Source organism: Syzygium oleosum, unplaced genomic scaffold, assembly GCF_021117445.2.
Source record: "Syzygium oleosum isolate NSW1041296 unplaced genomic scaffold, Sole_v2.1 Sole_v2.39, whole genome shotgun sequence".
In the NCBI taxonomy this organism is placed as follows: Eukaryota; Viridiplantae; Streptophyta; class Magnoliopsida; order Myrtales; family Myrtaceae; genus Syzygium; species Syzygium oleosum.
This window is the reverse complement of record NW_026607523.1, coordinates 711,554-722,487: the sequence shown is the minus strand read 5'-3', so window position 1 is coordinate 722,487 and position 10,934 is coordinate 711,554. Positions and strand designations below refer to the sequence as shown.

Sequence of the window (10,934 nt, the reverse complement as noted above, 5' to 3'; positions counted from 1 at the left end):
CGACAATTAAGGGAATAATTATAGGATAGAGGTGTCTAGCAAACATAAATGTGGTTGTCAGGGTATTTCTTTTTGAAAGATCAAACACACATCATGCATAGCTCTTCTTCGTAACATCACCCATTTAACCGAATATTGGAGTTAGTTTTAAATTCTCATCCTGCTCCATTTGACCAAAGTCCATGTCCATCTTTTATTGCCAACTCCTGGAGTACCGTTGATTCTCTACTTGACCATCCATGATGAATCATTGGGAGCCATACTAGCCCAAAAGAGATCAAGAGATGGAAGGGAGTGTGCAATATATTATCATTTGACCGATGTATGAGTATTACATCGGTTACGTCAATATACACTTCATTATCAAGTCTTATTAGTGACCGAGAATGACTCAATCAAGTACCTCTTAGAGAAGCTTGCTTTTGTTGGAAAATTAGCCAAGTGGCAAATTATCATATCCGAGTTTGATGTGTAAACTATGGCACAAAAATCCGTCAAAGGTCGAGCCATAGTTGATATGCTAGCCGAAAGTTCAAAGCAATTAGAAGGCCCTAATGGAATGGATCTTGCAGATGAACGCATTCTCTTGATTTCACAAGACAAATGGATTATGTATTGTGATGGTGCCATTAACTTATCCGGTTCGGGCATTGGGGCAGTATTTATCTCCCCAATGGGTCAACATTATCCCGTGGCCGCAAAGCTAGTTTTTCCATGTACCAACATCTCGAAATATGAAGTTTGTATCCTTGACTTACAACTTGCCATTGATATGAAGGTTAAGAGATTACAAGTCAAGGTTATTCCGCACTCATCATTCTTCAAACTGAAGGTGAATGGCAAACACGTGCTTCAAAATTGATACCATATCACAAATTTCTTGGAGAATTAATTGAAGAATTTGAAGAGATATTTTTCGAGTAGCTACCAAGGTCTGAAAATCAATTTGCCGATACTTTGGCAACCTTGTCATCAATGTTACAAGTTATGGATGGATTAGACATTGATCCCCTCAAAATTGAAATCCTTGAACGCCCGGCTTATTGCATGACAATTGAAGAAAAATCTGATGGCGAGCTATGGTATTACGATATCATGACCTATCTCCAAAAAGGCACATTTCCCGAAGGGAGTCAAATAGCTGATAGAAAGTATTTGATGAAATTAGCATCAAAATTCTTTGTGAGTGGAGATGCTCTTTATAAAAGATCCTTCGATTCGGTTTTGCTAAAGTGTGTGGATGCCAAAGGAGCCAATTAGTTGATGAAGGAAATTCAAGAAGGTGAGTGTGGCCCACACATGAATGGTCACCTCTTAGCAAAGAAAATCATGAGACTCGGATATTATTAATTGACAATGGAGACGGATTGCATTCAACACGTGCGATAATGTCATTAATGCCAAGTTTATGGGGACAAGATCAATGCTCCTCCAAGAGAGTTACATCAAATGTCCGAAGCATGGCCTTCTTCTATGTGGAGGATTGATTTTATTGGACCCATCAATCCTAAAGCTTCAAATGGGCATTGCTTTATTTTGGTGGCCATTGACTATTTCTCCAAATGGATCGAAGCAAATTCATACGCCAATGTCACCACAAAGAATGTGGCAAAATTCTTCCGTCATGATATAATTGCTCGATATGGAGTTCCCAAAGAAATCATCACCAACAATGGATCCAATTTAAACAAGATAGTGGACGAATTGCTTAATGAATTTCACGTTCGTCACTTGAATTCTTCACCATGCCGCCCACAAATGAATGGAGCTGTGGAAGCGGCAAACAAAAACATAAAGAAAATTATATCGAAGACTGCTGAGAATTATCGTGATTGGCACAAACTATTGCCTTATGCACTAATGACATATCGAACTTCAATCCGTATTTCAACTGGGGCAACTCCGTTCTCACTTGTATATGGAATGGAGGTTGTTCTACCCGTGGAGTGGAGATTCCTTCACTAAGGGTATTCTCACATTTGAAGCTTTCCGAAATCAAATGGGTTCAACAAAAATATGAACAATTTAACATGATTGACGAAAAGAGGTAAAATCTTTATGTCATGGGCAAAGTTATTAAAAGCGAGTGGCAAAGTCCTTCTATCGCAAAGTTCGACCGAGGCACTTTGAGGTTAATGATCTTGTGCTAAAGAAGGTTATGTCCAACACATTGGATCCTCGCAGAAAGTTCACCCCGAATTATGAGGGCCCATATGCTGTAAAGAAGGTATTATCCTGTGGAGCCTTACTTCTTACCGAAATGGATGATCAAGAATTGCCAAATCTTATAAATGCAAATGCTGTCAAGAAATATTTTCCATGAATGAAAGGCCGTGAAGCTATTTTTCGAGCAAGACTAAGTCACTTTTAGGTCACTTGTATCATGCATATCATGCATACATTGCATAAATACATTTGTTCATTTTGTAGGTATCAAAACATTCACAAGGAAATGGGAGGTGTTTTCTGATATGGAATCAAGCAGAAAAGCAAATTGTATATTTCCAATATAATTCTCTGACATCGTTTCCTTCCTTTTGTTAGGAAACAACACTCTTGCAGAGACCAAACTCAAAGGCGACGCTGTGTCAAGAATTATACATCGACATAATCTCCTTGCTGTCAACTACCCATTGTGGAGTAAGTGAACAAAACCTCGGAAAAAATGTTCTTTGTCAACGTTTTTCAAAAACACCTTCCAAAGTTTTTCAAAAGTTGGAAAAACAATTCCAAGTTTGAAACAAGTTTGAAAATATGATTTTGAAGAATTTGAATGGCATTCTTCAAATTATTTATTCATACATTGGAAAACATATCATGCATAAAAAATCCTCACGGAGGATAATTTAAACAAATGATTTTTTGGCAAAGCAAAAGTGAATGCTAGTCATGTCAAGTCAAAGCACTTAAGATGACAAAAGGCAAGCTTTATCCAAACACATCCCTATTCATTTTTTAGAGTTGAGCGAAAAAACTAAACATTTGTCTTAGGACATAGGATTTATTCGCATTGAATACATGAATTGAAGTGATAAAAGGTATTTCATTTCTTTATCCTAAACACTTAGGATAAAGTACCATTGTCAAGAACCACTCCACATTGAGATAAATTAGGAGGTTATGGTTGATCATTTTTGAAGTAAAAAGATTAAAAAAGATTTTATTGCTGTCACTAGCGTCAACCTTCTTATGGTAACTACAAGTGGATTTTTATGGAAGCCCAAAGCATCCCAAAGTAAAGAAAAGTATTATTTCCTCTACCTAAGCACTTATATCATTTGCTTAACCAAGTGGATCTTTAAGTATGTTCATTTTAAAGCCCAAGTGGTGATTATTTCTCCATATTGGGGCAATGCATATGATTTACCAAGAAAATTTGAAAAAATTGGTGAATATGTGAAGAGTGTCTCGAGAGTCCTAAGAGCTCAAAAGATAAATACTATGGGACATGAAAAAGCAGTGTGCTTGGTAAAAAAAAGGCAGATGTCCATGAAAAAGAAAATGCATCAAAAGCAACCTGCTTATGATGAAAACAAAATTTCAATTGCAAAAGATGCTTAGAAAAGAGGAAAGCTTTTGTGTTGCAAGAAAAAATGGACTCTCGAGACAAGTTTCAAGAGTCAAATCGCATCAAGATTCGATGATTTGGTAATAATGCCAAGATAATCACTATCTTTTCAAAATCTCTTCTACAAAATTTTAAGCCTTTTGAGCCTCATCCGAACCAACATTACAACCCTCTCAAAATCTCCCCCGATTGGAATGGTTCAAGTGAACATGAAGATTTCACAAAGAAGCTACCGCTTGAAGGAGTGGAAGCAATCCTGTCTTATCTTATCTTCAAGGTTCTTGACTTGTAAACCCAATGAAAATATTGATAACACTTCTTTCTTGACCTCAAAGTGACAATCCTTCGTGTAAACCCATGACCAAACCTACATTACGGTCCTTCAAAAGACCTTTTTGATTGATCATATTGTATTTACCGCGAATATTTCCAAAAGCCTTTGGCATAAGTTATATGAGGTATCTCCAGTGATCGAAGTTGGAATCCCACATTAATGGATGGGAATAAAAGCCTTCGTGAGAGCCATGATACGAAGACCTTTTTGATTAAGGTGCTTCAACTTGGCATTTTTAACCAACCCTTTTTGAAGATATCAAAATCATTTTGTTCGAAGTTTTCCTTTAAAGGAATGGCATTTACCAAGAGATTGATTGACAATTATTTGAATGACGTTCAAAGTTTTCATTTGATTAAATTTCTTAGTTGATTGGTTATGCAATCTTGAATGATTCCTTTTCAACAATTTTTCCAAGTGGATGCAGGTTAGTAGCTTCGAATCTTTAATATCCAAGTAATTGCAGCTTGCAGTCATTCTCAAATCAAAATTCCCCAAGTGGAGCGGATCTTCATTATCCTCTTCCTTTCTCAAGTCGACATGGTGAGTTTTCGCGCCAGTAACCTTTTCAAATCGGCATGATGTGCTCTCACAATCATGACCATCCCCTTTTCAAATTAGGCATGATGAGCTTTCGCACCCGTGACATTTTCAAATCGGCACGATGTGCTCTTGCACTTATTACCATCCCCTTTTCAAAATTAGGCATAGTGAGCTTTCTCACATGTGACCTCTTTAAATCGGCATGATGTGCTCTCGCACTCATGACCATTCCCTTTTCGAATCGACATGATGAATGTTAGTAACTGTGACCGATTCATTCCCTTTTAGTCGAAATCTGTTGTTACATGGTAAGAACACTCCTTTTAGTCGAAACCCATTTCGTACAATGGTAAGACTATTCCTTCTAGTCGAAACCCCTTTCTTATAATGGAAAGACTACTCCTCCTTTCTTTTCCTTCCTTTCATCTCCATCCTTTCTTTCCTTACCATTTACACTACATGGCCGAGAGAAAGAGAGATGAGAACATCAATGGTGAGATCAATACCAAGGCTCGAGGTAAATTTCAAAAGTACGTCTTCTAATCAAATGTCATTCATTTTGTTATTTTCCTTTTATCTCCAGTGGAGTCGACTAAATATCGCAGGTATCATTTGATCTTGGAGATGAACCTTTTTGAACTCCCTCTCAAAGAGGGGTAGCTGTTGACACTTAATTTTTAGCTGATGCATCTTGAAAGGTAAAAGCTTGAGATTAGAGTTTCGATCACGACGGAACCCAATCCTCAACCAAAAAGAGTCATTTAGCATCTGAATTAGCATTAACCATTCACTTTCTAGCTTTTTGCATTTCAATTTTAAAAAGTTAAAAAATTGACTTTTGAGTTGAATTTTTTGTCAAACTTTGACCAAAAGTCAACCCAAAGTCAAATTTTAGTTTTTTGCATAAAAAACTCCAAAATAGTGTCAATTTCACTTTTGCACAATCAATTTTCAAAACATTCAAAGTTTGACCCATTAATTGGCATTTTAGTATATAAGTACTAAAATGTTGATTTTTGATCAACACATTGTCCAAAAAAATTGAAAAAAATTCAAAACGACCTAAATCAATTTCTTTTTAGCTTTTCACTTTGGCATCATCAATTTTACAAAAATCGGTTTAAAATCAACTTTTTCCCAATTTGCTGAATTTGGTTCAAATCGACCAAAAATGAAATTAATTCATTTCTATTCATTTTTTAGAATAGTTTCCTTTACGACATTTTATCTAGAGGTCGTATTGCATTAAATTTTCAAATCAATTTTAAAATTCCAAGCCAAGGTTGAAAACCCCCAATTTTAGCCCTAATTAAAGATTCCGATCAGTTCTTCATGATTTGCGTAATTAAGATGGATAAACCTAATTTCTTATATGAAACTCAAATTCGAAATCAATTTTGGAAGATTCACATTAATTTGAGTCAATTTGACTAATTTAGTGATCCAATGATTGAGAAATCCAAGACTAATTGGTCTAATTAATACAATTCAACTTGACCCACTCTAGACTAACATACAATTTGATGAATTGAAGTTCAATTTGGCTAATTAGACTTCAATCAAATTCATTAGTCTAGTTTGGCAATGCAATTTAACTCAAATTGAAGAGCAATTGAGCCAAACAAGTTAAGATTGGTGAATTCGTACTTGTATTTCAAATTGGTTCAATCTAATTTAATCAAATTCAATTCAATTGAGTCATTCAATCATAATAAGGATGAAATTGCTTAAAATTGGAACCAAATTGAGCCAAGAACCGAACCGGTTCTACCCAGTCGAACCCCGGTCAAACCGGTCAAATCGGTTCAACCCGGTTTGATCGGAATTGAACCAATCGATCGGGCCGACTGATTCTCGGCCATAATTCCGACAAGCAAAGGCCACTTCTCTCTCTCTCTCTCTCTCTCTCTCTCTCTCTCTCTCTCATATGCTGGAAATTACAAAAATGCCCCTAAGTGAAATTACCAAAATACCATTACTTAAAGGTTAAGCAAAATTACTTAGGGGTTAAGCAAATGAGTCATGGCCGTTCATTTAAAATTGCATCATAGCCATTCATAGTACCATGTCACTTATCCTTAGCCTCTAAGGAATATTCTTAATCACTAAGGCTGCGTTTGGTAGACCGAATAAAAGTCAGGATATGATATGTTTTATCCTATCCTGTGTTTAGTGGTGGTCCAGGATAGGATAAGGTCAGATATAGACTGGATATAGCCCGGATAAAAAAATCCGAGGAGGGGGGGTGGGATAGACCTGGATAGGATTTCTAATGCCTATTTTTCCATAAACCCTACGCTTCACTTGCCGTCATCTTCATCCCCACACCTTGTGCGTTTTCACCAAAAAAATTTCTCGACTTTTTCTCCTTCACCGACTCCTCCGAACCCGTGAATAGCAAAAAAAAAAAATTTATCCTATCCGATTTTAAATCCGTAGTCCACCAAACATTGGATATGGTATGAAGAAATCCCAAGATTTCTTATCCTATCCTATCCAGTCCTATCCTGTTTAGAAATCCGGACAACCAAACGCAGCCTAAGGGAAGATTTTAGGCCATTGGATCAATCAAATGACTAGAATTCAAACTTGGGGGAGGTATATAAGGATTTTCCCACCAAAAATTAAAGGGGGCTCATTTTTCAGATTATTTTCTCTCATTCACAGATGTGTGCTTAACATTCTGAGCAATGGCGCCTATAGCATGAGCTGCAGCAACCCTCGTATCCCAGTTCTTACTACGAAGGTATTGAGCAACCTAATCAAATAATTAAACTCACAGAAGCGAATGAGAATCATAAGGTGCAAAAAACATTAGCACTTCTTGAAAAACTAATATCACAGCTGTAAGAAATGAAAATATTATTACTATTTTATGGGACATATCATACTTTAAGGATCTTATTTAACTACTCGCCAAACCTTCACCTAGCCTAGCACTTCCTGAAATCGTTATCATTATAGCACACGTAAATAGCATCTGTCAAGCACCATTTACGGCCAAAACCCTAGCACAGGGCAGCCTCAGACACTGCAGCATCAAAAGCTAATAATACCAAACAAACATTGGGTTTCTGCACCAAAAGGAGAGCCCCTATCTGGACATCTTCCTTCTCTCTTGTTTTCAATGAAATTTATGTCGCAGAAGTCCCATCATTTTACTTTCAAAATACAGCGATATTCATGCACATCGCTACTCTGCACATTAGCTTCGGCACTACCTCAAAGAGCAATATCGAACAGCACGATGTAAAAGAGCTATTCCCAAAACTTGTCATCATGCCCATATGAAATTTCTAATGCAGAACGCCAAGCTAACAGCAGCGACACATATCTTCCTCCACGATTAGATTAGATGAGTTGTCCCAATGGCATTGCAGAGAAAATAAAAATACCTTCTTTAAGAGAGAGGCCAAGTCCCGGGGATGCGACTTGGCGATATCTCCAATCTGGCGAGCCGCGGCGAACCTCGTGGACTGAGTCGAACCAGCTAGAAACACAATTTCGTTAAGGGAAAAAAGGGCAAAATTCACCCAATCAACAGCCACCAACCGAGCAAACACCAGATCCAAACAAGCACGAGACGAAAAGGATACTGTCGAGAAGAGTGAGCAGCCGATTGAGTCGCGACGATTGCTGAGCCATAGCTGCCGCACCACACACCACCAACGCAACAATGCCTTCAATCCGCAACCCGCGGCTGCATCCTCAATCATCCAATCACCCCCTGATTCGCGGGATCCCCAGCAACGGCAACGGCTGCGGCGCTCGGTATCAAAACGGCGGCTCCGCGCCAACCGCGCGGGCACTTCGCATCAGCGGGGCCACGGCGCCGGCGAAAGCGCGACCGGGTCCCTCTGGAACGGAGGGGCCAAATTCGGATCGGGGAGGAATTCGGGGAGAGGAGGGGGAAGCGCGACGACGGAGCAGCTGGGAAGCGGGGGGGATCTTCTTCAACGGAGGAGGGAAGCGGCGGAAGGAGGAGAGAAGAGGGAATTAGGGATTCGGGAAGAACCTCTGAAAATGGCGACGGTTAGGGCAAAAGGGAATATGGAAGCTCCCTTGTTCTCCTCTCCTCTGTCTCTCTTCTTCGTCGTCGTCGAAGCGTTTTCACTCTATCTCTACCCCTCGCATATCTGGTAATATAAGCTCCCGAATTTTCTTGTGCATGTGCATTTTCCAACCCAAAAAAAAGGCAAAAGAAAAATTTAATGAATGAAATTATTATTGTTCTTCTTTTTTTCAATTCGTGAAATTATCCGAGCAAATATTTTCGTGACACGAAATTTCTTTGCATCCGAATATAATCTTTGTATAGGATTCGTACTTACGTTCCTTTATAATTAGTAATATTTTAATAAATGATGAGGATTAATGGTATGTATTTCATTTGGAATTTTTGTTTTTTTTATTGCGACGGCAAATTCTTCTTGAATCCAAGACGGCTATTTTTTTCAATTAAATATTGGAGAAACGGGTTATCTATGAAGACGAAATATAATATCGTATAAGGAATAAAAATTGACGGATTGTGTATAAGATATAGTTAATAACCGATTATCTGCTATAAATAACATCATATAAGGAATAAATAATGATAGATTGTGTACAAGATATAATTAATAGCCGACTACCTGCTATAGGGTCAAATATTATTTTTGCATTGTTAAACTAAGGTTCATCAAGAAATTTTTGCAAGAAATCGGACGAATTTAGGAATAATGATACAAATGGTCCTGAATTTTGGCCAAATATGCAGTGTGCTCCCTAAACTTTTAATTTGTTCAGTGTGGTCCTTGAATTTTACTCCAATATGTAATGTAGTCCCTGAACTTTTAAATTATTCAATATGGTCTATAGACTTTTGGTATATATTCAATTTAATCTCTGAACTATATGAGAATATTAAATGTTGTCCATCTATTAATTAAGCTTAGGGACAAAATTGATCATTTTTATATAATTCAAAAACCACATTAAACAATTTAAAAGTTCATGGACCATATTACATATTGGGCTAAAGTTAGGGACCACATTGAACATATTAAAAATTTAGGGACTATATTGCACCTTAGGTCAAGCATCAGAAACCATTTATGCCATTTTTCCTTAAAATTTATTGGGGTTAATACCACGAAAGACCCCAAACTGATACACCTGTGATAAATTTAATCAAAACTATTTTTTTTGACCGTAAAAATCCCAAATTGATACACCTATGACAATTTTACTCCGAACTATTTTTTTGACCATAAAATATCAAACTAGTACACATGTGACAATTTTACACCGAATTAATTTTTTGACCACCAAAAACCCCAAACTGGTACACTTGTGACAAATTTACCCTTCGTTAGTTTCCGTTAAATTTTATTGTCAAATTGCTAAGTTTGATGACACGTGATAGTTGACGGGTGTACCAGTTTGGGGTTTTATCCCTCTATTTATCACAAGTTTACCAATTTGTGATTTTTCGTAATATTAATCCAATTTAACGGATACTAACGAAAGGTGAATTCATCACAAATGTACAAGTTTTGGATTTTTAATGGTCAAAAAATTAGTTTGGGATTTTTGGTGGTCAAAAAATTAGTTCGGGGTAAAATTGTCACAAATGTATCAGTGTGGGGTTTTTGATGGTAAAAAAATAGTTCGAGGTAAATTTGTCACAAGTGTACCAGTTTGAGGTTTTTGGTGATCATAAAATTAGTTCGAGGTAAAATTATCACAGGTATATAAGTTTGGAGTTTTTCGTAGTATTAACTCAATTTATTATATGTTAAAATGAATGGATTGTGAACAGTCAGCGGACATCTTGGCCTCTTAGATGAATTTTCAATGGTTTTAACCTTTTTCAATCTACTACTTTATTCTTACTTTTTACCTTACCTGTAAGAATTCGCAAGCAACTACCGAGACTACAACGGTTAGGGCAAACAATGAAGCTCCCTCTCTCCTTTCTCTTCGTAGTCGTCAAAGAACTCTCTCCCTCTCTCGCATATGATGATGTTAGCTCCCAATTTTTTTTTATATGCAATTGTATTTTCAACCAAAAACGGAAAAAAATAATAAATAAAATTATCCTTTTTGATAAATACTGAAATTATCCAAGCAATAATTTTCGTGGCACAAAATTTCTTTAAATCCGAATATAACCTTTTATAGGATTCATAATTAAGTTCCCTTATATTTAGTAATATTTTATTAAAAAAATAAGGATTAATGGTGTGTATATTTCACCTAGACCTTTTGTTTTTTTTATTACAACAACAAATTCTTCTTAAATCCAAGACGACTATTTTTTTCAATTAAATATTCGAGACACGAGCTTTTATGAAGACGAAAAATAACATGAATAAAAAATTGATAGATTGTGTATAAAATTTAGTTAATAACTAACTATAAGCTAACTATAAGCTATAGATGACATCATATAATGAATAAAAAGTTCACCGATCATCTACTATAGAGTCAAATATTTTCTTTTAC

At 36.6% G+C, this 10,934-nt stretch overlaps 1 protein-coding gene across 2 annotated transcripts; it reads right to left on the bottom strand.

Annotated features, from left to right (window-relative positions):
- Positions 1 to 1,365: 1,365 nt before the first annotated feature.
- On the bottom strand, positions 1,366 to 8,544 carry LOC130135934 (TATA-binding protein-associated factor BTAF1-like). 2 transcript variants are annotated; one of them, XR_008815073.1, is made up of 3 exons: positions 8,042 to 8,544; positions 7,841 to 7,935; positions 1,366 to 1,768 (listed from the first exon to the last, which is right to left on the bottom strand). XR_008815073.1 is itself a non-coding variant. In XM_056305828.1 (3 exons), the coding sequence occupies exons 1-3, from the start codon at positions 8,088 to 8,090 to the stop codon at positions 7,093 to 7,095; spliced, it is 255 nt and encodes an 84-aa protein (XP_056161803.1). In that variant the 5' UTR covers positions 8,091 to 8,544; the 3' UTR covers positions 7,005 to 7,092. The 2 variants fall into 2 exon arrangements, 1 of the variants encoding a protein (XP_056161803.1); XM_056305828.1 differs by lacking the exon at positions 1,366 to 1,768 and adding an exon at positions 7,005 to 7,203.
- Between the last annotated feature and the right edge of the window lie 2,390 nt (positions 8,545 to 10,934).